This window comes from Halichoerus grypus, chromosome 13 (assembly GCF_964656455.1).
Source record: "Halichoerus grypus chromosome 13, mHalGry1.hap1.1, whole genome shotgun sequence".
Classification (NCBI taxonomy): domain Eukaryota; kingdom Metazoa; phylum Chordata; class Mammalia; order Carnivora; family Phocidae; genus Halichoerus; species Halichoerus grypus.
In genome coordinates, this window is record NC_135724.1 from 84681907 (window position 1) to 84707866 (window position 25960).

Sequence of the window (25960 nt, forward strand, 5' to 3'; positions counted from 1 at the left end):
GGTACCTGACTTCATCCCGACAAGTCTCTTCCAACACCCCCACGTGTGCTGAATGCTCTTTCCCACAACCCCTCTCATACGAGCACGTTTGTTGTTGTTGTTGACTCGTCACTGGATCAGACCCTGCACTTATATTCCTCTACCGCTCGGGAGACTTTTGGAGAGGCAAATGGGGAGTATTAGGTTGAGGACCTGCGTTTCGATCCCCACTCCCGCCTTTAGGGCCCGTGGCCATAATTTAAGAAAACCGAGTGCGTGTGAAGGGCTTTAAATCATTTATCCAATAAGTGGGGAGGGTGACCCAGTCATACTTGTCTCTGTTTCCCAAGAGACCAGCACAGAACCTGGCACGTGGTAGGCATTCAGTAAAAACATGTGGAATGAATGAGTGAAGAAGTAGCTGGATGTGTGTGGTGTCAGATGACTGGAGGCAGTGTGCCGGCGTGGTTCATCCTTACCGGTTTTACTAGAGCTTTGGTTTGGGTGGAGAGCTCCCACACCATTGGTGTGGCCAGTAAGCTCATTCCCAAAATACAAAATGTGCCCTTTGGATGGGATGAGAGATCCTCTGTACTCTTGACTCTTAACTCCTCAGGAGCTTCTCTCTTTAGAAGGAGTGATAACACAAAGCTCTTTCTGCTTTATTGTGGTTTTTTAACTTTTCTCTCCCTTCAGTGGGTTGTGGGAGAGCTATGACAGGATTTTAAGAATTCAAGCACTACCAAAAAAAAAAAAAGAATTCAAACAGTACGGTGGTGTATGAAATGAGAAGCAAAGTCGTTTGCTCCATCCTACCCTCTGTCTCTCTCCAGGAGTAATCATCTTCAATGGTTTGTTTTTAGGACTCCTCATAGGTATTACTCCATGTCTAAATGGTGTGCTTTCTCCTCCATTTCTTGGTCTATTCACCCCAGTGACTGTGCTGACCCTCCCCCATGAAAGATGAGGAACCCCGATCATCTGTTCTTCCCTTCCTATCTGTTATATTATTATTTTTAATTCTTCCATTATTTACCCCAAAGAGTAAACTTTCAAAATACATATTGATCCATCCACCTGCTTTAGGCAGTGTCTTTTGATGCCTCACTTTGATGGATGAGGATTTTAGCGTGGCTACCCTGTCTTCCCCTCCCACTTCCATCTCATTGGGCTTCTTTCCTCATTGGACTGACTCTCTTACCATTGCTTGTCTTGTCTGGTGAATGAAAGAATTGATGAAAAAACAATAGTAGTAGCAGCTAACATTTTGAGAGCTTACTATGTATCACGCACTGTACCCGTTGCTTTTGGTAAAGTAACTCATTTAATCTGCAGCAGAACCCTACAAGGTAGGTTCCGTTATTGTGTCCATTTTAAAGGTGAAGAAACTGAACTGCAGCAAGGGGGAAGTGACTTGCCTGAGGTCACGCACAACTGGTAATTCATAGAGCAGGGACTGAATTGAACAGTCTGCTTCTAGAATTTGCATTCCTGACCCCTACAGCCTACTGTCTCTCTTTGCACGCTAGCATGCACTTTTCTTAACTCTTTTCCAACATGTATTTAGTAGTGAGTACTCATTATGTTGCTGACCTTGTAGACAGTGGGGGATAAGACTCAGCTCCCACCTTTACAGCATTTACGGTCTAGCAGAGGACTTGGACACCAGATCACTGTGATGTAAGGGGCAGGGATTGAAGCATGACCCAGTGCTGTGTGAGCACAGAGGGCTCGGTTACCTGACCCACCTGAGGAGTCCAGGAGAGGCTTCCTGGGGGAGTTGATTGAACTGAGAATGAGGAGGAGTTAGCATGGGCCTGCTGGAAAGATTTCACCCAAAGGAGACAACTAGTAAAACCTCAGAGGTGAGAAGCAGGGAAGGCTGCAAGGACTTTGACAAGAGATGGTGCTGAAGGGGGGGGTCAAGCCAGATCATGGAGAATCTTGCATTTTACCCTAGCTGCTTATTCTTGAGCATCTGGCATTAGAAAGTCACCAAGAGGTTCTTAACAGAGGAATGATGGGGTCAGACTTGAGTGTGGTTGCTCCCATGTAATGGGGAAGATGAAGTCCCTGCCTTTTATGTATCTGAGCTGAGTTACAGATCTTGATTCTGTAGATCATTTATCCTGGATGAGCTTCATTTTCTTCTCCATAAAATGTGGATAATAATTCCTAACTCATAGGGTGATACGAGATTTTAATGATCAGAGTTATTAAAAACCTGCCGCAGAAGGCATGTTTTTCCTTCCTATGGGGCTGCCAGGGTCTCTAGTTTCTTGAATTTCAGACCTTGTTTTGGCTATTTGTGGCATTCTTGGTGTCCCGACTACTACCCACACACACATCTCCCAGTAACAGCTTAGAAAACTCACTGAGGTGTGCACGTAGTCTGGCTGGAATGAGGATGGGGGGATGCCAGGAGCCAGTTTCCACACTGTAAGAAATTACCTCAAACTTAGGGGCTTAAACAATACACATTATGATCTTACAGTTTTGGAGGGCAGAAATCCTAAAATCAAGGTGTAGGCAGGGCTGCCTTCCTTTTGGAGACTCTAGGAGAGAATCTGTTTCCTTGCCTTTTGTAAGTTTCTCGAGGCTGCCTGTGCTTCTTGGCTTTTGGCCACGTCCTGAAGGGTCAGAGCCAGCAGCATGGCATCTTGCAGTCTCTTTTCTGTCTCCACCATCACATTGTCTTTTTCCGGCCCTGACCCTTCTGTTTCGCTTATATAGTGGGACTGGACATTGGATCTGCCCAGATGATCCAGGATAACTTCCCCACCTCAAGATCCTTAATGTAATCACATCTGTGAAATGCCTTTGGCCACGTGCAATCACAGGCTCCCAGGTCCCAGGGATTCAAATGTGGTCGTCTTTTGGGGTACTTCAGTATTCTCTACCACAGTGAGCAAACGCGTGTAACTTACCACGTTCATTCGTTCATGTGTTTATTCTGACATTATCAGGTATTCACCGTGGAGGAGCCACGGTGCTGGCCTCCTTACGTAGTAGGTCTCCTTATGCTTCGAACAGCCCATAGAGTAGGACGATTTCATTGCAGCCATCCTGAGTCTTGATTTCCCCGTCCATGAAGCAAGCTAGTCCGCGTCTGAGCCGGAGCTGGGGCCAGGTCCCACTGCGGAGCACACTCTGCCCCAGCCTTGTCTGAGTTTGCGCTTGGGGAATCCCGGGGCCTGGGGTTTCCAGCCCGTTTCTGTGCCCTTGGCTCTGCGGGCTCCCCTGCTCCTCCCTCACTGCGCCCCTTCTGTCGTAGATGAAGGAGGAGCGTTTCAGGCAGCTCTTTGCCTCCTTTGGCACCCTGACGGACTGCAGCCTGAAGTTCACCAAGGATGGCAAGTTCCGGAAGTTTGGCTTCATCGGCTTCAAGTCGGAGGAGGAGGCCCGAGTGGCCCTGAACCATTTCAACAAGAGTTTTATCGACACGTCCCGGATCACGGTGAGTCGGTTTCTGCCCGCCTGTGGAAGCAGACACACCTTGATCCAGTCCGGAGCCAGGCTGCATCCGAATCCCCTGGAGAGCTTGTTCAGTTTCTGACTCCATGTGGGGGTGGGGTGGGACCCAAGGACACGCACGTCGGAAAGCTCACAGGTGAAGTCAGTACTGGGCCCTCAACGCACTTGGACAAGCACTCGTTCAGACACGAGGGGAGCACCCACGCCGTGCTGGGGATTTAGAGAAACGTGGTGCCCCTGGCCCCGTCCTCCTGCGGCCGGCAGGTGACTAGGCTGCTTTCACTCGCTGTTGTCAGGACTGTGATGGGGAAGCTCCAGGGACCGCTGGAGAACAGAGGAGGCCCACGTCCTGGCCCCGGAGGTGTCGGGAGAGCTTCCCGAAGGACGAGGTCCTGTTTGTGTCACTCATGTACATTTAATGACTCAGTCAAACATCCTTAACGCTTGGTTGAGAAGAGAAAACCAGATGTTAGACAAGTATTTATCACGTGACTCCATTCATACAGAACCATATTTCTTAGTCTCTGTGTGTGTGAAACATAGAGCTATTTTACCAAAACATTAGTTTCTCTCTCTGGGTGATAGGAATTGGGGTAAAAACATTTTTTTTTTCACTTTCCTTGTAAGTTGTTGATTTGAGTTTTATACACTGAGCGCATATCATTGCTACAGAAACAGCAGAATTATTTTCAAAGTCCGTAGAAAGGGGTGTGGCAGGGGGACAGCCCCCCTCCCCCCAGGGGTAGAGACGGCGCAGGCGCCCCCAAGTGTGGCAGGAAGTGCAGCCCATCTCAGGAGTGTGTTGGTGGGAGACGTGTCAGCTCAGGCCTGACACTGAGCACATCTGGGCTTCCGAGTGGCCACCCACCTCTCTCATCACCCCGGAGCCCTTCTGGGGCCAGCGAGCTCGCTCCGCAATAGTAACAGTGATTTCGGGAGCCGTTAGCTTCATCTTGCCTCGTGCCAGACCCCATGTCGGCCGGCCTGGGGGCTGGGTGGCTAAGAACTAGGGCTATAGAGCCAGACCCCCCGAGTTCCTGTCCCCACTCTGTTACCTTCTCCCTGGATTGGGACAAGCGGCTTCACTTTGCCAATCCGGGAAGTGGGAAGGGTGGTGGTCCCCCCCCACCCCACTGTTTTGGAGGCTCAGGGTCGTCCTGCTCGCAGAGCACTCAGACTGCCTGGTGGGTGGAATTGGTTGCTAAGTGTAACAACTGGAATGACTTCAGGGAGGAGAAAGCAGAGGCCTGACCCCTGGACAGTAGGAGTTTGAACTGCATGGGCCCGCCTATACACAGATTTTTTCCGTGAACACAGTACAGTATCCTAAATGTATTGTTTCTTATGATTTTCTTAATATGTTCTTTTTCCCTAGTTCATTTTATTGTAAGAATACAGTGCATCATACATATCACGTACAAAATATGTGTTAATCAACTGCGCTCGGTAGGGCTTCTGGTCAGCAGGAGGCTATTAATAGTTAGGTTTGGGGGGCAGTGGAAAGTTACACACAGACTTTTCATTACACGAGGGTCAGTGCCCCTAACTCTGTGTTGTTCAAGAGTCAATTGTAATTTGCTTTAACTGGCTCAGCTCGTAAGTGGCAACTGCCTTTTTAGAAAGCCCAGCTCCCAGGTGCTGAGGGTAGCCCCCGGGCTGGGCTGGCGGCAGGTGCCCCCATCACCCTCCCTCTCCCATGCAGGTGGAGTTCTGCAAGTCGTTTGGGGACCCAACAAAGCCCCGAGCCTGGAGCAGACACGCTCAGCAAATAAACCAGGCTAAGAATCCTTCAAAAGACAAAGACTCCGTCCCCACAGAACCCAAGAAAGTGCGTAGAAGGTCACTCCCACCTGCATCCCATGTGTCAGCAAGGCGGTCACCCCGGGGCGGGGGGGGGCGGGCAGGGCAGATGGTTCCAGAAGGCGGACCCTCCCTAGGCAACGTGTCTGTCCCCTCTCACCGTCTGTGCCTTCTGTTCGCAGGATGACAAGACGAAAAAGGTATCAAGTGAACTGGAGAAGGTGAGTGTGTCCTGTGGGCCAAGAGGGCGGGTACCCAGGACGGCGCTGGAAGGGCTGTGGCGGGCTCTGAGGGCTTGCAGCGCCGGCAGGCAGAGCCGGGCCTCTGGTCCCCCTCGCCGCGCCTCTGTGGCTTCTTAGTCTCCTTGTCTGATGATGAGTGCAACCAGCTGATCCCAGGGGTCCTCTAGAGACCGGGAGACATGAGCTCGGGGATACTCTCACGGGGGGTGGGGTTGTCAGGATGGTGTGCCCTGGCTGAGCCTTCTCTCCCCGCCTCCCTGGGGCCACCAGCTGAAGGAGGACACCGAGTTCCAGGAGTTCCTGTCCGTGCACCAGAAGCGGACGCAGACAGCCACATGGGCCAATGACGCCCTGGACACCGAGCCCTCGAAAGGGAAGAGCAAGGCCGCCAGTGACTACCTGAACTTCGACTCTGACTCCGGGCAGGAGAGCGACGAGGAGGGTGCTGGCGAGGACCCAGAAGGTGAGGGCATCCACGTGCACCCTCCCTGCCAGAGTGCGTAGCCCTTTGTGTGTCCTGGCCTGGGCGGCCGTCACCTGGGGCCCCTCGGTGCCAGGCACGGGAGGCGACGTGAGAGACACTGTCCTCTCTGGGGGTGATTATTCCACCCAAGATCTGCCCTGACCCATCCTGGTTACAGCCAGTCAAATGTTTATTGAGCACTTGCTGAATGCCAGGCACTTCTTTGGGCATTGAGGATATAGCAGCAAAAGATAGAAGAATCCTGCTCGCGTGGAGCTGTCATTCTAGTTGGGGGAAAGAAACAATGCAAAATTAAGTCCCCGGTTAAGGACGATATCTAAAGAGGAGCGCCACAGTGAGAAAGCAGGGAAGGGGAGTAGGAGAGCTCCCGGGAAAGGCCTCCCAGGAGGGGGCCCTCGAGCAGAGGCCTGCAGGCGGGGAGGGAGGGGGCCTCTGTCCTCAGAAGGGGCTCACAGCATAGCGTGGGGGCAGATGGGAACGGGAGTGTTTGCAGTCCAGAGAGGTCACTGTGCTGGTTGTGGGTCAGGCATCGATTTTGCTCAAAGGCGAGAGAATAGACTGAACGTGAATTTTATGCCTGGTAAAGTTTCTGGGCAAAACTGGGGTCTGGAGGACTCCTCGGGAGTGGGTGGCATACAGCAGAGAAGGGACAGGAAGGGGGCGTCGCAGGCAGAGGGAAGGGCGTGGCGGGGGCACGGGGGAAAGGGAAGCATAGGTGTTTGAGGGGGCCTACGTGGTTCGGGGTGGCAGAGGAGGAGGTAGAGCTGGGGGAGAAGCCAGTCAGCTCACGCCGGCCTGACGGGAGCGTGGGTGTCCTGCAAGCATCTGGAAACCACCGGAAGGTCATAGGCAAGGAGGGACAATCTTGTCTGTACTCTCAACATGATCACACAGGCCGCAGTTGAAAGAGCAGATTGACAAGGGCAAGGCCGGTGCAGGGAGCCACGCAGGGAGCCACGCAGCTCTCTGGACTTGTGGCGTGTGAAATGTCACAGCTCCCAACAGGTACACCCCGTTGAACGTTACAGATCAGACGACCCACCGGGGCTGCTCGGTGGCTCTGCCCTGCTGTGCCCTCTGCCATTCCAGGCCTCTGCTTTGCCCACGACCATCCCTGACCCTTAGCCTCCCGTTTTGCAGAGGAGGAGGGCCTCGAACCCAGGGCTGCCGTGCAGAGGGAGCTGTCAGACATGGATTACCTGAAATCCAAGATGGTGAAGTCTGAGTCGCCGTTGTCCTCGGAAGAGGAGGAGAGTGAAGATGAAGCTGTGAGCTGTGGGGACGGGAGTGGGGCCGAGGAGGAGGCCCCCGGCCCCGCGCCCGCCCATCAGGACAGAGGGAGACCGGGGGCCGGCCCGGAGCAGGGCGCCCTGTCCGGGAACGAGACACCGGGGGCGGCCAAAGCTGAGGTGTGTGCATGGGGGTGCGCGCTGGTGCTTGGGGGACATGGGGGGGGGCAGCTGCCCTTATCCTCACCCACGGTCCCTGCGGCCGCTTTGCTAGCGGGAGTGTGTCAGAAGGGAAAGACAGAGCTCTGCAGCCCAGCGACCTGCCTTCAGCTCTCGGCCCTGCCATGTGCATGCTGTGTGACCTTGGGCAAGCACTTCTCCCCTCTGAGTCTGCCTTCCAGAGCCGTGGGGGGTGACCGAGCTGCACGAGGAGCAGGAGCGTGTGCTGCTTTGTGTTAGTAGCAGGGTAGGCAGGTGTGAGCCACGATGGATGGTAGTAGATGGAATTAACTGAGCGCTTACTCGTGCTGGGTATAATGTCTGCTTTGTTATTTGTCATTAAATCTTAGGACAGCCTTCCAGGGAGTGGGGGTGTGCAGGGATTCTTGTCCCATTTTACAGGGGAGGAAACTGAGGCCCAGTGAAGGAAAGTGACTTGCCCAAGGTCACGGCTGGGAAGTGCTGGGGTCAGGACTCAACCCAGACCCGCTGGGCTCTGAAGTCTCCATTATAGATGTGTGTGCTACCTTCGGGGACAGGCACACTGTCTCCCGCCCGGGCATCCTCTGCTCGGAGACAGGGCAGGTCGTGTTTGGGTCCCTATTCCCTCACCTCCCTCTTTCCCACCCGGCCCTCTTCAAGGCTCCAAACATCATCTCCCTCTTTTCTCTTTCCTCGTCCTCCTCACTCCTTGATTTACGGCCCCTTCTCATGACCACACCCTGTCCTTTTCTCCTAAAAGTGTATATTCCAGAGAGGTAGTCGAGTATGGTGAGGTCAGAGAGCTCTGGGTTCAAATCCCAGCTCTGACACAGAGTAGCCATGGGGCCTGGAGTGAGGTGCTGCTCCCCATCTAAGATGACGCTCAGCATGGCAATGGCCTCTGTGGCCGGTTTCCGAAACCCCTGTGCCTAAGCATACGCTGGCACTCACAGTTTCCGAGTTCAGGAAGATATCTCGACGCCTCGTGCGCTGTGGCACCCCCTGGGGGTCTGGGGCAGCACCCCATAATCAGGCACATGTCTGTTCATGTCTGTTTCTGCAGTGAAACCAGGAATGACCACTCAGCCTACAAGGGGTAAAGGCAGACGGTATATTGCCTCACGTCAGCTCAGGGCAGATTTTGATGGCCTGTGACTTCAAGTCAGAGCAACTTCTGTTGCCAAAGGAATTCTAGGAAATTTAGATTTTTTTTTTTCAGGGCTATTTAGATTCAGAATTACAAAGAAGATCCTGAACCCATAATCCTCTAAGGTTGTTTTGAAGATTCAGTAGGATAGCAGCATTTACAAAGTGCTTTGGACGAGTGTCTGGCCCAGAATTAAGCCCTAAATCCATGGTAGCGAATGTCAGGATATCTCAAGGCTGCATCCAGTGCTCCCTGCCCCTCCTTGTAGCCTGAAGCCCCTGTTAGCACACCCTTACCTCCGCCTCCAGCCAGACTGCACACCATGGCAGGCATGATGCTGGTCAGCATTCCCCGGCTTGCCCTGGCTGCAGGTGCCTCACTGAGATGTCTGGCCCTGCCTCCTCCTGCAGCTGTACCAAGGAACTCACTGGGGCCATTTCTGTTCTTCGCCATCATGCAGGCAGACAAACCGGCAAACCAGAAGGAACCCACCACCCCCTACACTGTGAAGCTGCGGGGAGCCCCATTCAGTGTCACGGAGGTATGACCAACAATGCAACAAGGGGAAGGAGAGAGACCCCGGGAGAATAGGAGGCAGGGATGAGGATGCCGGGAGGCTCTGCTGCATGGGGACTTTAGGATCGTTGAGGACTTGATCTGGAAAGAATTGGGATCAGAAAGGCAAAGTAAGATCTCAGGCAACGTCAGGGTCAGGAAACAGAGATGGCTCTACAGAGACCAAGAAAGACTGGTTTCACTCCCTGGTCCTGTACATTAGGAGTGGCAAACACTCTCTGTTAAAAATTTTTAGGGGTGCCTGTGTGGCTCAGTTGGTTAGGCGTCCCAACTCTTGGTATCAGCTCTGGTCGTGATCTGAGTCGTGAGATCAAGCCCTGTGTTGGGCTCCATGCTCAGCATGGAATCCGCTTGAGATTCTCTCTCTCCTTCCCTGCCCTTCCCAGCCCCTTACCCGCTGTGCTCTTTCTCTTTCTCTCTCAAAAACAAAATTTTTTTTAAAAGATGAGCTGGTAAATACGTAGGGCTTTGTGATCAATATGGACTCTGTTGTGACTACTCAACCCTGGTTGTAGCACTGTGGCAGCCCTAGACAGTAGGTACACAGACAGGCATGGTTGTGTGCCAATAAAACTTTATTGACAAAAACAGGCCACGGGCCACATTTGGCCCACATACTGTAGTTTGCTGACTCTGGGTTTACACAGCAGAGAAATTTTTAATTTACTTCCTTGTGAAGGTAATAGAAGTTCAGCATAGGAAATTTTTTTAAAGTAGTTAAGTAAAGAGAAGTGATGTTACCTGTAACTAAGATGACCATATTAAATGTCCTCCAGCTGAGTTGAGAGTGGGAAGAGTGCTAACCAGATAGGGTGCCAGGACATAGGTCTCCTTCCTACAGGTGTAATTACTGACTGTCCCAGGCAGGGTGGGGCAACCTTAAACACACACACACACACACACACACACACAAACACACCCTATATCCCACTCAGTGACAACCACTAATGAATTCTGAGCATATCTTCTTAGATACTTTTATACATACAGGTCAATGTATGTAAACATTGACCTCTGCCCTCCAGTTTTATAAAGCATTCCTACAGTAAGAACTATTTTGAAACTTTTTTTCTCCATTACCACAATATGTTAAAAATATCTTTGAATATTGAATTTTCTGCTACAACATCATTGTTCACGTTGTATGTTTTTCTTACTCTGGACACATTGTGGTACACTCACCCAGTCCCCTAAGGTGGAGCCTGGGGGTTGTATCCAATCTTTTGCTGTTAATAATAATGCAGTCAGCATTCCTTGAGACCAGAGGTAAGCAGATTTTTTTTTTTCTGTAAAGGTCAGATAGCACAGATTTTAGGCTTTGGGGGCCATATGGTGTCTGGAACACATTTCTTCTCTTTTTTAAAATAACCCTTTAAAAATGTAGAAACCATTCTTAGCTCGCAGATCAAACAAAAGCAGGCTGTGGGCAATATGACCTGTCACGGTTTGCCAACCCTTACTCCAGATAAATATTTTATGCAAGCACACGCATGGACATTTTCAAGGCTTTGATACGGAATGTCAGCTGCCGTCTGGAAGCATTGCTGACTTATACTCCCTTCAGCGGAGTATGAGAGTGCCCACTTCTGTGGACGCTGGGTGTTCATATGTATCAAGATGACAGGCAAAAATGGCATCTCATTTTAATTTATATTTTAAATTATTGGTGGGGTCGATCACTCTTTCACGTTTGTAAATCAATGTACATCTCCTTTACAAAGTGCCCAGCCCCATCTTTGCCCTTTTTTTTCTCTTGAAGCGTTCATCTTTTTTGATAGTCTGTATATTTACTAATTTTTAAAAATTAAGCTTATCAAAGTTCATCTGTGCAATCCGCATGTGGGTCACACTAGATTATCTGAGTTAGCTGGTAGAGTCCTTGGGGAAAAAAAAATTCATCTATCCACACTCTTCCATATGTTGCATTTTTTACTTGATGGTACATCCTGGGGATCTTCCATATCAGGACATTCTTTTTCATGATGCATTATATTCTACTGTTTCAATGTGCCACACTTTAGTTTCAATACCAAACATGCGGAAAATCATGCTTTAATTAAAAAATAAATAAATAAATAAGGAAACACTAGATGGCTTTTTGCAAAATTAATTCATAAAAAATGGTCACTTTTTTCTTCTCCATGAACAAAAACAAAATGTAATAGAAGAAAAGGTTTGTATATAAAACAGAAAGAAAACCTACCTCTAGATAGTCTGGTGAATATTGTGTGTGTGTGTGTGTGTGTGTGTGTGTGGAGACTTTATAGATACTCTAATAAAAGTTTTATAGAGAAAACATTAAACTCCAGTGAGGGATTTAAAAGAATACTTACATAAATGGAAAGCCATACATTTTTAGCATGTAAAGATGCTAATTTTTCCTTAATCATGAACAAATGAATAAGCTCAGTTATAGCTCATCAGGATGGGGGCAGTGTCATAGAACATTGGGGAATATCCTGCAAGAATAGACCCTTTCCCTACAAGATACTGAAACATGTTTGAAGCAACAGCAACTAAAACAGTTTGGTTCAGGCAAAGCTGTGGACAGGTTGATGGAATAGAATAGAATCCAGAAATAACTCCAGTTTATATCATATTTAACTGAGGGTCTTGGGGGTATCTCATTAATGAAGAGAAGAGAGATTTTTCCATTAAGTAATAATGGGACAACCAGTTAACCTTTTTGAAGAGAGAAAAAAAGATGGATCCTTGCCTTACTCCTTATAGCAAGGTAAGTTTCAGATGTATCAAAAGCTTTAAAAAACAAAACTATAAAAATTACAGGAGAAAGCATTGGTGAATTTACTTATAATATTAGAATGAAACAGTCCTCTCTGAGCTGTTTGCAGAACTCAGTGGCTGTAAGGAAAAAGATGGATTAATTGATGACACAACAGTTAAAACTTCTATAAGGCAACAAATGTCATAAAGTCAAAAGACAACAGACGTTTGTAAGCAAACAACAGGCAAAATCTGGTTTCTTTAATTTACAAAGATCAATCGATATTGGGACCTGTGACCTGATAGGAAAATCAACAAAGGGTAGGAGGTCTTCCAAGGAAAAGAATGCATATGGCCAGTAAGGATGCTTGAGTTCACTCATAGTTAAATACAGCTCAAAACTGGAAGATTACATTTTGCAAAAATTTTTATTTTTATTTTTTTTTTATTTTTTTTAAAGATTTTATTTATTTATTTGACAGAGAGAGAGACAGCGAGAGAGGGAACACAAACAGGGGGAGTGGGAGAGGGAGAAGCAGGCTTCCCGCGGAGCAGGGAGCCCGATGTAGGGCTCGATCCCAGGACCCTGAGATCATGACCTGAGCCGAAGGCAGTCGCTTAACCAACTGAGCCACCCAGGCGCCCCTTGCAAAAATTTTTAAAGTTCAATAATGCTTTCAGCCACTGTTGGTAGAAGTGTGCAGGGAAGCCTTTTAGAGGACAATTTGGAAGTGTCAGTCAAAATTAAGAATATCCATACATTTGACCGAGTAATTATAATGCTAGGAATTTGCTCTGTAGGCGAGTGAACCAAATATACCAAGATTTCAGTGCAAGAATGTTCACTGCTCTTGTATTACTGTTTTATTTATAACTTAATGTATCAATTTATGTCGTGTCATTTATAAAGGCAAAAAGCACTAAACAACCCTTACAACTTACCGTTAGAGAAGTGGTTAAGTTGGTGGGTCTCAGCTGGGGATGGTTTGCCCCCTCTAGGGGACACTTGGTAATATCTGGAGATGTTTTTGATGGTTGCAGCTGGGGAGAGGTGCCCTGGCGTCCAGGGGGCAGAGGGACTACAATGCACAGGACAGCCGCTCACAACAGAGTTATCAGGCCCAGAATTCCCGTAGTACCTAGACTGAAAAACTCGAGGTTAACTCAGGTTAAGTCAAGTAGAGTGCATTGAAACAGGACAGGGTAAGGCACCATGAGAAAGAACGTCCTGATACGGAATCCCCAGGCTGTACCATCAAGTAAAAAATGCAACGTAGGGAAGAGTGTGGATAGGCGAATTTCTTTTTTCCAGAAGAAGACACACTCTATGTCGTACACTTCTCAGTAGGCACGTAAAAATGAGGAAAAAGTGGGCGCCTGGGTGGCTCAGTTGGTTAAGCGACTGCCTTCGGCTCAGGTCATAATCCTGGAATCCCTGGATCGAGTCCCGCGTCGGGCTCCCTGCTTGGCAGGGAGCCTGCTTCTCCCTATAACCCTCACCCCTCTCATGTGCTCTCTCTCTCTCTGTCTCAAATAAATAAATAAAATCTTTAAAAAAAAAAAAAAAATGAGGAAAAAGTGATTTTGGGAGAATTTGATATTTTTGACTTTTTTTTTTTTTTTTAGTGGAGGTAGGAACAGGAAAAATCCACAGCTTTATTGGACTTCTTCCATTCATTGTGTAGTGCTTTCATTTCTACAGTTGCCTGGACATTCTAAGCTTCCCTAAAGGCCTCACACCGGGATGCAGATGAGAAGGCATCCCCTACTTTCATTTTTAATAAAAAGCCAACAAGAGTGAGCTGGGCATTGGAATTAGGGGCCATTTTTGTTTTCTTGTTTGTACTTTTCAGCATTCCCTAACATATATATCTGCATGTTTGTGCATTTTTAAAAAAAATGTGCTTAAGTCACCCTTATGTCCAAAAGAGAGAAGGAGTTCAGAAAATCAGGGACCATCTACAACAGCACTTTAAATTGCTGTGTCTCACCTTTGTGAAGTGACATGGACAAATATTCATGCATTCATGAGAAATGACAAAAACCAGAGTTAAGCCCAAATATATATAAAAAGGTCCTTAGGAAAAAGAGATCAGAAACAATGCCGGAAAATGCCATTTGGGACGTTACTATTTTATACATAGCTCTATATTTTTCACTCCTCCGATTTTTTGTTCGAAGCTTATCTAAGGTAGTTTTATTTCATGATGGAGAGAAGCTCTGTGTTTAGTGGTGAGGGAGAAACTGACAGGTGAAACGCTGTGGGGACCTTTCTGAATTCAGAAATTTGGCCCACGTTTCTTTATTGGGTTGCACTTCTATTATCGGGTTGATAAAGGAGGGAAAACTTTTCTTCTTGCAGAAGAACGTTATGGAATTCCTGGCGCCCCTGAGACCAGTGGCCATTCGGATAGTGAGAAATGCTCACGGGAACAAAACAGGTAAGGCCTGGGCTGTGCGGGGTGGGTTTGGGGAGACAGAGGGCAGAGATGGAAGGTTGGGGCAGCTGCCTCGGGGGGATGTTTTCAGGGTAGCTGTTGTGTTCGCTCTTAGTGTCCCCCGTTCAGTGGAAGGGTTGAGGCGCTCGGGACAAGGGTCTGCGTCGGGTGGCGGCCTAGTATGTAGCCTGCCCCTGCCACCCCCGCACCCCCCCCACCCTCAGCCTACGTTTGTGCTTGCGGGCTCACCTGTTCCGTTTAAACACATGTCCCTGGTCCCGGGGCTTTGCTCGGCCAAGTCCACAAGCAGCTCTGCTGACGGGCAGCACTCTGAGTTGCCGAGGATGTGTGGTGTTGCCCCGGCGCTGCCCTCTCCCCCGCCTTCCCCGCTCTGGGTGGCCAGCCCCCTCCCCAGGCTTCAGAGGGGTGGGGAACATGCTGGTAGGAAGGGTCTGAGCGTGGAGAGCTGGAAGCCTGCCTCTGCCTACTTGCTGGCCAGGCTCGGAGGCTGCAGGACTCAGAGCAGCAGAATCGGTGCCTGGGGCAGACCAGGCAGCACTGGGCAGGCAGGGTGTCCTTGGCAAGAAGACTCCCTCATGGGCAGAGGGGTTGGGAACTGTGGGGGGCTGGCATCTGGGGAAGAAAGGGCTACTGCTTTAGGGGTGGTCTTGTCGCCTTTGATTGTCGGCATTTCCTCCCCAGCTCTCTGAGCATGAAGCCCTGCTTACCAGGCAGCTCTGTTCGGCCAGCCAGCTTTGTCTCCTTGCACACTTACCGAGTGCAGTAAAGGAGGGGGTGACGAGCGCCTTTCTGGGCTCAGATCCCAGCTCAGCCGCTTACAGGCCCTGTGACCCTGGATGAGAGACTTAGCCTCTCTCTCCTCACCTGTGCAGTGGGGCGGTCCTAGCTCGTGATGTTGTGAGGATTCAGTGAGTTAACACACACGGCATTTAAACTATGCTGAATGTCAACTGCACACTCCCTGAGAGCTGCTATTAATAGTGGTGGTGGAGGGGGCACCCCTGCTTTCAGGGCACTTTGGAGACCACAGGGTGAGCAGGGGTTGGCCAGAGGGAGCAGGAAGGAGCATATCGGAGCTGTCAGGGCTGAGAGAAAAGTGTACTGGGGGCCCGGGAGCTGGAGGGAACTGGCGTATGAGCATAACGCTTTTGAGGAGAGATAGAATGTCCCCTCAGAAGAGCTGGTGAGGAGGCAGGACCCGGCCCGTAGGCCGGGGAGCTCACTAATGACCATGGACTCCAGCCTGGGTGCAGGAGCGCAGCAGGGGCTAAAGCATGGGGAGGCCGCAATTGGATATAGAACAGTCCCTGGCTGGTGACAGAAGGGTCCTGGGGCCGGGCCCACGAGGTACAGGTGGGCTGGGTGGGGCGTTTGCGGTCATCCAAGGAAGGATCGGCAGTGGGCTGGACTGGGGTGTGGCAGAGGGGGAAGGAAGGGGATGGAGCACGTTCATGGGGATAGATGAGGTGCCTGCCTTTGGGAACAGAGAGGAAGGAGGAATCCTAGGAGGGAATAAAGAGCCTTGTGATAGAGCCCCGGACCTGTGGGCTTCGGACCAGGTTACAGCACTGCTACCTCTTAGTCGTGATGCTCTGCTGTTCATGGGGTTGAGGCCCTGTGAGGTGGAGGATGTGACGCCTCCCATGCTCCGGGAAACAGTCCCGCATGCTTGTTTGTGTGCACGGGGCAAGCGACAGAGTCCTTGTGGAGGTAGCCACTCGGGTGCTAAGCTGGTCACAACACTTCCGCCTCGGCACGTCTCCTCCAGAGGAGGCTACAGAGTGGGCCCTGGTTCAGATGGGGTGAGGCCAGAAGGGAGCTGAAGGCCTCCTGTGTTCCTGCCTCCTGTGGTCCGGCACCTTCGTCTGGAAACCAGCCCACGGGGTCTCAGCACTGCCCACAAGGAGAGGTTTGGCCAGGGGTTCGGTGAGAGTCCGCCTATATTTTGGAGACTTGACAAACATAGGGGTTTTCCCCCACTTTCTGCTCAGATTCCCCCAAACAGCCAGCACAGTGTGGGTGTTCCTCTGTGATTCCCACCCACATCTGCAAAGTCTCCCTTTGTCACTGTCCCTTCTCAGGGTACATCTTTGTGGACTTCAGCAGCGAAGAGGAAGTCAAGCAAGCTCTGAAATGCAACAGGGAATACATGGGTAAGGAACCAGCCTCTGCCTGGTTGCAGGGCTTTGTTCGCTCATTCATTTACTCCATACGCCTTGATGGAGGGTCTGCTGTGTGCCCGACACTGGTCTAGTCACTGGATACAGCAGTGAGCAGAATACACCAAAACCTCTGCCCTCCTGGAGTCCTGGAGGAGGGCGAGAGTAAGCGGACGTAGAGCAGGGAGAGACAGTCATCAGATGGGCCGGGATTAGAGCAGGTGCATTTTAAACAGGATTGCATTCACTTGGGCCTCGCTGAGAAGGTGACATTGGAGCAAAACCTGGGGTGGGGGGCAAACTCTGGCTTTGTGGGATGGGGCAGGGGCTGTTCATCAACAGTACGGGGCAGTCCTCCAGGGTTTTCTGTCCTGTGACACCTTGGCCCAGGCAGAGCCAGGGAGTGTGCCCTGGTAGAGGATGCAGCATGGTGGCCTGGGGTGGCCAGGCAGGCCGCCCCCCCCCCCCAAACCACCGCCGGGGTTGAAGCCGGATGTGCAGGATGAGTGAGATTCGGGGAGAGGGCCCTTCCCTGGCCCAGACCGCCACCCCGGTAACAGAGCCGGTGCCAGCACTCTCGCCTTGGCTGTGGTGTCTGGGAGGCTGCAAGGGAGAGTCCGGATCACCACGCAGGAGTCGCCGGCTAGTTCCGGGCCTGCCCCGGAGCCCTGACTCCTCTCCTCCTGCAGGCGGGCGCTACATTGAGGTATTCAGGGAAAAAAACGTCCCTACGGCCAAGGGGCCCCTGAGGAGTAGTGCCAAGTCCTGGCAAGGCCGGACCCTCGGGGAGAACGAGGAGGAGGAGGATGTGGCCGACTCCGGGAGGCTCTTCATACGAAACCTGCCCTACACCAGCACCGAGGAGGACCTGGAACAGCTCTTCTCCAAATTCGGTAGGGGCGCCGCCTCCCACTGCCCCGTAGCACGTGGTGCGCGAGCAGACGGCCCGCCTCCTGTCAGCTCCTGACCACGGGCAAATGGCTTCCCACTCTTGTCTCTGTTCTGTCATCCGTAGATGGGGCTGATGACCCCTGAGCTGCTGCGAGCGCTCACACGTCATGGACGTAGGGGGTTAGCAGGGCTCCCAGCAAAAGGTCGTGTGACAGGCGTCACGTGCTGTCTGAACCCATTGTCTCCTTGCTCTCACTGTCTAAACTTAGAGCTGTCAAGATTTGGAAACATTCTGCTGAGCTAGCCCTTGCTGTCCGAACTCTTGCTGCTCAGAGTGTGAAGTCCAGTCACTGGGGGCAGGAACGCGACAGGGCTTCTCAGTCTGAGCTCCACTGTCTGAGGCCTTGCTCTCCAAACCGAGCGTCCCAAGTGGATGTGATAGGGTCACGTTTGTCATGGTCACTGCTTCTGCTGCTATTTCTCAGGCGAAAATAGGAAGGCCTGAGGTTCAACTTGGCCCGCAGGGCTGTGTGTTTGTAAGGGCGTGGTTGTTGAAGGGAAGGAAGTTAGGGTTTGAGATGGAGGGCAAGGTCTGGATGCTTTGGGATCCCTCACTGCTGTTTGGAGTCCAGCTGCGGGTCGTGCGGGCAGGGAGGCCCTGGGTAGGACTCTGCCAGCAGGCACCTTCATGTGACCTCCCAGCCCGCGGCCACTGGGTTGCACAACAGGGCCGGGCTGCCCAGGCTGGGGGATGAGCCGTGGCCTCCAGGTTTCCGTGGGGGAAGACAAAGACCGAGGGGGGCGTGGGCGGTGTTGAGAGCGGAAGCCGCTTCAGAAGGGCTGTACTTGGACCCAGCACACCCCCCTGGGGCACTAACTTTGGAGCAGGCGCGGTTCAGTACGCTACACGAGTATTGACGCATTTATGGGCCTGCTGACAGCCGCCCTATGAGCTTGGCATTCTTAGGATGCCACTTTACAGATGAGAGACTGAGACACGTGGAGGCTAGTGGTTTGCCCCCGGCCCCACATGTGGTAGGTGTTGGAGGCAGGACCCAGGCCAGGCACCTGCACTTCTAGGGTAGACACATAAAGGATTGTGAAAGGCCACTCTTGACCTCTGAGGTGGTCTCATGGCAACTGCGGCTGTGACCCACCCAGAAGAGCTGGGTGCCCAGCACTCAGGCCCAGCCCCAGCCCCCAGGATGCTGACACCTGTCCTGTCCTCAGGTCCTCTGTCTGAGCTTCATTACCCCATCGACAGCCTGACCAAGAAACCCAAGGGCTTTGCCTTTGTCACCTTCATGTTCCCTGAGCACGCCGTGAGGGCCTACGCGGAAGTGGACGGGCAGGTGTTCCAGGTGACTGCTCCGGGCTGGCGGGTGGCGGCTGGGCTCAGGTGATGGGGAAAGGATCTGTGGGCCCACACGCACGAGCACCCACATTTCTAAGAAAACGCAGGCGGTGTGCGAAGCCTCTGCCTCGCAGGAGCCTGTAGAGGGGAGCTCCCTGGGGGCAGGGCCCTTCAGCACCTAGGACAGCACCGGGCACACCGTGGAGGCTCGAAAACTATCTGTCAAATGAGCACATACGCTTTGTGTCCCCAGAAATACTGTTTGGGAGAGAAATAAGGAAGGAGAGTTTGGACTGGTCATGTTAAATGGGCCCATAGGATGTAAGAAACTCTTCTTTTCTTCTAGTGTTACCGAGCAGTGTGCTTTGCCCACCTGCTCAAGCCCAGGCCACCTCAAGCTCCCTTTGTCCTTTTTCTCCCCACTCATTTGTTCATTCATGATTTGTTGATCTCCTGGGACCCCTCAGCCAGACTGGCTCCCACCCGCGTGGAGCCCTCGCTTCAGTGCACGGGGACAGAACAGGGCCCAGGCTTGAGGGGGTGGGGGCTGCTGCAGGGGTTTTATAAAATGCTCAGTTTCTGTCGTGAGGCTGTGTCAAAAGTCCCCCACCAGCGTCGGGACCCTGATTCATGTGGCCAGGTCCCCATTCTGGTGTGAGGGTGGCCCTGTCTCCTGACTAGGGTTATCAGCACTGGGTCCAGCCTGCCAGTGGAGGGGCTAATGTCCTGGGGCAGGATGTGGACCCACCTGTCCCCTTCCTCTCTCTACCCTCTTTTCGTCATCCCCCTCCAGGGCAGAATGCTCCACGTGTTACCATCCACCATCAAGAAGGAAGCCAGCGAGGATGCGGACACCCCAGGATCATCGTCTTATAAGAAGAAGAAAGAGTCTAAAGACAAAGCCAACAGCTCCAGGTCCTTACCCGCTACCAGCCTCTAGGCCCTGCTCCTCCAGCCGCCTACATGCTCTGGCTCCTTGGGATGGGTTCAGCCTCTCGTCCATGACCTTCCTGAGCCCCGCTTTTGTCATCTGCTTAATGGGGGGGATCACAGTGGTGCCTTACTTTCTCAGTGTTGTAAGAATTAAATGAACTCATATAAGCAAAGTGCTTAGTCCCTGGCACAAAGTAAGTGCATGTCAAATGTCGGGGATCGTATCATCATTGCTCACGTCTCCGGGCCCTGGGTGCTTGGCCCGCGCCCGGTAAGTTGGCAGGAGGAGGCGGCTTTGGGGTCTTAGAAGGGCAGGCAATGAGCTTACTACTTAGAGGTTTTGCATCTGAGAAAATATTCCGCTCGTTCAGCCTCGGCCTGACTTCTTTGTTCTGCCTCTGCCTCTCAGCTCTCACAACTGGAACACGCTGTTCATGGGCCCAAATGCCGTGGCGGACGCCATTGCACAGAAGTACAGCGCCACCAAGAGTCAAGTGTTTGACCACGTGAGTGGGCGTCCCGTCTGACATGCCCAGCTCTGGGCTGATCACAAGGGGAGAAGGAGCAGGGGAGGAGCCATTGTTCTGGGGTCGTCTACAAGCCCTGGCCTCAGGCTGAAGTTGTGGGCATCCTTGGGGCCTTCTCTGGAAGTATCCTCTCCATGCTCCAGGCCTGCTTCTCCCAGGCTTGTGTGGAGCCAAGCCCTACTCAGCTATGCGGTGCTCCTCACCACAGCCCGAGGAGCTAGGTGCTCCTGCTGCCCCACTTTCCAGATGAAGAAACTGAGGCCTAGGGACACAAAGTAACCTTCCCAGGGTGACACCTGGAAAAGGCAGAGATGGGATGACAGGTCTGTCTGACTCTGGTGCCCGTGCTCTGAACCCCATCACACACCTCTCCAAGGGCTGTCGCATGCGTTCCCTCAGCTGGGGTGGCCCCAGTCTTTGAGATGAGGAAAGGGGAGTCATCGGCCTCTGCCCCTCTTCCTGTCAAAGTCAAACCCGATTCCTGCTGACTTTTCCCATCCATCTCTCCAGCCCTCTCAGATCACACACCTTCCTTAAAATGCACGTGTCTCTACTTACACCGTGGCTAAGTCCATCTTCGGCAAAACATTGGAATATGTTTTCCAGCTAGTCAGAAAGGATATCCATGGTTTTGCCCCATAAACCGTACACCCATTGTCATTTCCTCCTGCCCAACACTCAAAGTCAGCACTGCCCATTAGAACTAGAATGTGTGCCCCGTGTGTAGCGGCAGACCTCATAGTGGCCACGTTTCTTAAAAAGCAAAAAGAAACAGGCAAGATTCGTTTTCAAAATCTGTTTTATTTAATTCAGTATAGCCAAAGCTCGGCCAAGATATCATTTTAATGTAATACACAATATGAAAGATGACAAGATAACTTTGCCTTTGTTTTCTCACTAAGTATTCAAAATCCAGTGCATGTTCTATACTCCTAGCACTTTTTGATGTGCATGCACCACATTTCAAGTGTTCAGTGGCCAGATGTGGCTCATGGCCACCATGTCGGGCAGCTCAGCTCCAGGCCTTAGCTGGTTAGGAAGCATGCAGCCAGTTCAGATCCCACAGGCACCCGACACAGAAAGTCTTGCTCTTCTAGAACCTTCCAGAGAAGGAAGACATACGTAAACAGGTGCAGCATACGCGTAATAGCTAGGAAGGTGAAGCTGAGTAGGGGAGAGGGTGTGAGAGTGAGGGTCACCAGTCAGCAGAGTGACATCTAAGCAGAAATTGGATGGAAGGAGGCATCATGGGGTAAGCACCATGCAGGCGGAGGTCAGCGAGTGCAGAGGCCCGAGGTGGGGATGAGGTTGGCCTGCCTGGCTGGAATGGAGGGTGGGGAGTGAAGCTGGAGAGGTAGGCATGGGGTTCTGGATTTACTGTGTGAGACATGGAAGCCCAAGTCATGAAATTACTGTGGGTCCGTGAGGGGCACTGGTGGCCCTGTCTAGCTGTCTCCTCAGGCTGTTGGGAGATGGAACGACTGACCTGTCACCAGCCTGCCAGCTGACAGGGCCTTTTCCCTTCCCCCCTCCCACAGGAGACCAAGGGCAGCGTGGCCGTGCGCGTGGCCCTGGGGGAGACCCAGCTTGTCCAGGAAGTGCGGCGCTTCCTCCTCGACAACGGGGTCAGTCTGGACTCCTTCAGCCAGGTGGGTACCGGCTCAGCGAGCCACCAATGGCTGGAGAGCCGAGGGTGGGGTTTCAGATCCGGGACGTGCTGGCGGGTTTGAGGATCCAACCTTTCAAGGATGATTCCTATTAATCTCTAAGTTGTCTCTAAAGAAGAAAATATCACCTGGGCTCAGACAAGGGGCCCATCTGACTTGGAGGGTGTCTTTTGGGGGCTGTGTGCTGGGGCTTCCCCACACAGATGAGAGGGGCCCCACCCAGTACCTTACTAGGAGCACCTGTTGTCTAACTGGGAGTATAGACCTTCCTTGGACCAGGTAGGATAGAGGTCAGGACTCCTACATGCTCATTCTCCACCAGGTAGGAGTTAAGACCACCTCCCATCCTCCCCTCCCTTTCACAGGCTAGGAAACTGAGGCCCAGAGAGGGGTTGGGGTGGTGACTTAGAGGTCAAACACTGAGCCTGTGGCAAGAGCCTGGACTAAATCTCGACTTCTGACTCCCAAATAGCCCTCCCGGCTGTCCAGGCCAACCTCCAGGGCGAGTGGAATGGAAAGGGCTGGTGGATGCGTGAAGTACACATGCTGACAGCTAACACTTACTGGGACTCACCAAAGTGTTCCCCTAAATCTGTGTTTTATTATTCATTTCTCTCACGTGACAACCCGGGAGAGCAGCCCTGCTGTGTTTGCATAGTGATTCATAGAGCCTAAGTCACATGCTCCGGGTCACACAGCTGGTCGTGGATCGGAATGCAGCCCCAGAGCCCACGCCCCTAACTGGTGTCCTGTGCGGCCTCAGTGGCACCTGAAGCCCACTGGGGGCCAGCCCTTCCCACCTGCACATGCCTTCCACCTCACCCACCTCACTCAGTCCTCACAGCAACAGTGAGGCCTAGAGGATGGGTGTTACTGCCCGTTTTGCTGGCGAGAAAACTGAGGCCAGAGGGAAAGCAACTGACCCAAGGTTTCAGGTTAGATTCGTAGCCAAGCTGAGACTCCTGCTCAGATACCGCATGTGCCTGGAGCTTGGCCATTATATCTTGGCTCTTTGGTGCCCCCGCTACATGGTTTTTCAATAAACTAATCGCTGACACTTACAGAGTGCACATACTGTGTGTGCTTGGCTCGTGTTAACGCACGTAATTAAATCCTTCCCTGAGGTGCTCCTGTGAAATGGGCACTGTGTCCTGGCGTTACGTGAGGGGCTGAGGCCGAGTTAAGTGCGTCTCTCAGGGCCATGTATCTGCTGTCTTGTTGGACACTCCGGAAGGCCCAGCGAGGGCTGTGGGCGGACACTGGCAGGATCTGCCATGGCTCAGAAGTGCAGGGGCTGACATGTGACCTGGGCTCTAGGGCTGGGGCCCTCACCCCTGCCCACTCGGAGGAGCTGCCTCTCTCCCTGGAGCACCACGCCCAAGGGGTGGGGTCTTGGGGGCCTGCTCCCCAAGCGCCTGGTACTTGAGGCCCCGAAGGGCTGCCTGGTGCAGAGATAGCCACGGATCGGAGCTGGGGTCGGGCCGGGGATCCTCCCTCCCGTTGCCCCACGTGTGCTGATTCCCCCCCTGCAGGCGGCGGCCGGGCGTAGCAAGACCGTGATCCTGGTGAAGAACCTCCCGGCGGGCACCGTGGCAGCCGAGCTGCAAGAGACCTTCGGCCGCTTCGGCAGCCTGGGCCGCGTGCTGTTGCCCGAGGGCGGCGTCACCGCCATCGTGGAGTTCGTGGAGGCCCTGGAGGCCCGGAAGGCCTTCAGACATCTGGCCTACTCCAAGGTAGGGCTGCGGGGCCTGCTCGGGAGAGGGCCGAGGGGGCCGACGGACCGGCAGGCAGCCTTAGCGCAGACCTGGCCGGTGCGGCGCTGGCTGCAAACCAGCCTTCTCCGACGTGATCTACGACCCAACCCCTGAGAGCACCTCCTCGGGACGGGAGCGTGTCAGAGGGTCGCTCTAGAGATCCCCCAGAGAGCACGCCGTGGCTCCGCGCCGCGCTCTGGCTTCCCTTGGCTCTCCACTCCTGTGTGAATTAGAGCCGCCGTTCTGGGCGCGTGTGGCATCTTACGTTTCCAGTAAGTTGAAAGTCACTTCTGTAAGAGGGCGGTCTCCTGTTTCTCAGTAAAGAGAGAAAGAAGTCGTGTATATACACATCTAGAGTAGTACGTTAGTTTCTTGTGATGGCCACAAAGCAGGGGCTCAAAACAGCAGAGCTGTATTGTCTCACAGCTCTGGAGTGTCCCGAAGTCTGAAATCCAGCTGTCACCGGGCCCTGCCCGCTCTCAAGGCTCTCAGAGACCCTTCCTGCCTCTGCCAGCTTCCGGTGGCACCACGTGTCCCTTGACTCGTGGCCGCGTCTGTCCGGTCTCTGCCTCTGTCTTCACGTGGCCTTCTTCCTCCGTCCCCAGATCTAACTCTGCCTTCCTCGTGTGCAGACGCTTGTCATTGGATTTAGGGCCCACCCAGATAACCCAGATGCTCTCATCTCAGGATCCTTCACTTAATGATAGTCACAAAGATCTTTTTTCCAAATAAGTCCCATCCACAGGTTTCTGGGGTTTTGGGATGTGGACATATCTTTATGGGGGGGGAGCACTGTTCCCCCACAATGAGTAGCTTCTCTTTATCAGGCACTTTAGCCCTCCGCAGACTATTTGTCAGTGTCAGGTTTATCCTTGTTGTAAAAAGAAAGAATCTGCGTGCACATTATTGCCTGTGGGGTACTGGGGTGGGGGGCGGGAGGGAATGTGTGTTTCTGACGGCCCTGCCACACTTCCTCCCAGAGAGCTGCATTTCATCAGTGATCCTGCTTCCCCATCCTACTCCCCTTCATTCCCTGATCACAGAAAACCCAAGGAGACACCAATGTGTCCAGTGACAACAGATGCTCGGGCCTGTTCCCTGAGCCCCAAGCTGCAGCAAGGGGAAGTGGGGGGCTGGGATGTTCTCAGGGATCAGGCAGCACAGAAGGTTCCAGGCTGTGCTGCTCCTTTTGGCTCCGTTCCCCCAGGTGAGTTGCCCATACTCTCTGAGCCTCAGGCTCTTCCTCTGCAGAGGGAACTGAGCCTCTACCCTGCCCCGTCTCTGCAGTTTCACCATGCCCCCCTGTACCTGGAGTGGGCTCCAGTGGGCATCTTCTCCAGCTCAGCCCCGCAGACGAAGGAACCCCAAGATCCCCCAGCAGGACCTGCAGAAGAGGACAGGGCGGAACCAGAAACCTGTAAGAGCTGAGATCAGGGTGTCCCGGGGCAGGGGGCAAGTGGAGGCGGGAGGGTGGGAGGGCTGGGCGCAACGCTGAAGCCTGTAAGATACTTGGTTTCAAATTCTTTATTCGTCCTGGAGACCAGCGCATCTCAGGTTCTCGGATTTCATAGGCATGTAAGATGTCCTTAAGATCAGAGCACAGAAATTATAGGGGCCACATAAAGTAGCCAGCTTTTCAGTTTGCCAGTTAAAGGTTGAAAAAGACCCCTGGAATCTACCACTAGGGACTTAGAACCGAGCAGGTGAGAACCTTCTTGTTTTATACACCTGCCAGCATGCTGGCCAGTGAGGGCCTCCAGTGAGAAGTCTCACCTCCGTCCTTGGAGCGGCATAGCACAAGGGCAGGGTAGGAATGCTGGGCAAGGTCGGGGGTGGCCCACCCCCGCTAATGCTTCACACTTGGGGGCGGAAGGGGCGCCATTGCACCATCCCCCCCTTGCCAGGATGGTCGTGCAAATAGCAAGGCATTTTGCACCCCCAGCCTCTCTGCCCACTGAATGTCCAGAGTGCTCAGTGCTCATGACAACCTGAAACACTGCCCGTGTTCCCTCGGTGTTCCCCAGATGTCCCCTAGGGGGCGAGAAGCGCTCAGGGTGGGGGCCACGACACATCCTGGAATGGAAGACTTTCAGAAAAGTTTTGAAAAGGGCTGGCGGTCCTGTTATCCAGATGTTAGGACCTTGCTCATCAGCAGTATCCCCCGCTTTCCTACTCACCTCCCCCCATAGGGTTACCCAGTGTATTAAAATAAGAATTGAGAAAATAAGTCTCCCATCTACCATCTCCGTCATTCCCAGAAAGGGTGACTCAGAGCAAAAACGGGGCGAGCGGAATTCTCAGATTAAAGAACAGGTCTTTAATTGAATAGACCTCACTGTCCATAAACCTCCCGGGGCTGT

General features: G+C 52.5%; 1 protein-coding gene across 3 annotated transcripts in view; it reads left to right on the forward strand.

The window, feature by feature from the left end:
- RBM19 (RNA binding motif protein 19) overlaps positions 1 to 25960 on the forward strand; it is a 135092-nt gene that overhangs the window by 378 nt on the left and 108754 nt on the right. For all 3 annotated transcript variants that reach the window (XM_036123735.2, XM_036123736.2, XM_036123739.2), the window contains exons 2-16: positions 3254 to 3436; positions 5156 to 5281; positions 5436 to 5474; positions 5766 to 5958; positions 7120 to 7388; positions 9017 to 9097; positions 14219 to 14297; positions 16397 to 16468; positions 17164 to 17367; positions 18596 to 18726; positions 19513 to 19634; positions 20062 to 20158; positions 21718 to 21828; positions 23379 to 23579; positions 24888 to 25017. In XM_036123735.2, coding sequence (XP_035979628.2) covers positions 3254 to 3436; positions 5156 to 5281; positions 5436 to 5474; positions 5766 to 5958; positions 7120 to 7388; positions 9017 to 9097; positions 14219 to 14297; positions 16397 to 16468; positions 17164 to 17367; positions 18596 to 18726; positions 19513 to 19634; positions 20062 to 20158; positions 21718 to 21828; positions 23379 to 23579; positions 24888 to 25017 — 2038 coding nt within the window. The remainder of the gene's footprint in view (positions 1 to 3253; positions 3437 to 5155; positions 5282 to 5435; positions 5475 to 5765; positions 5959 to 7119; positions 7389 to 9016; positions 9098 to 14218; positions 14298 to 16396; positions 16469 to 17163; positions 17368 to 18595; positions 18727 to 19512; positions 19635 to 20061; positions 20159 to 21717; positions 21829 to 23378; positions 23580 to 24887; positions 25018 to 25960) is intronic.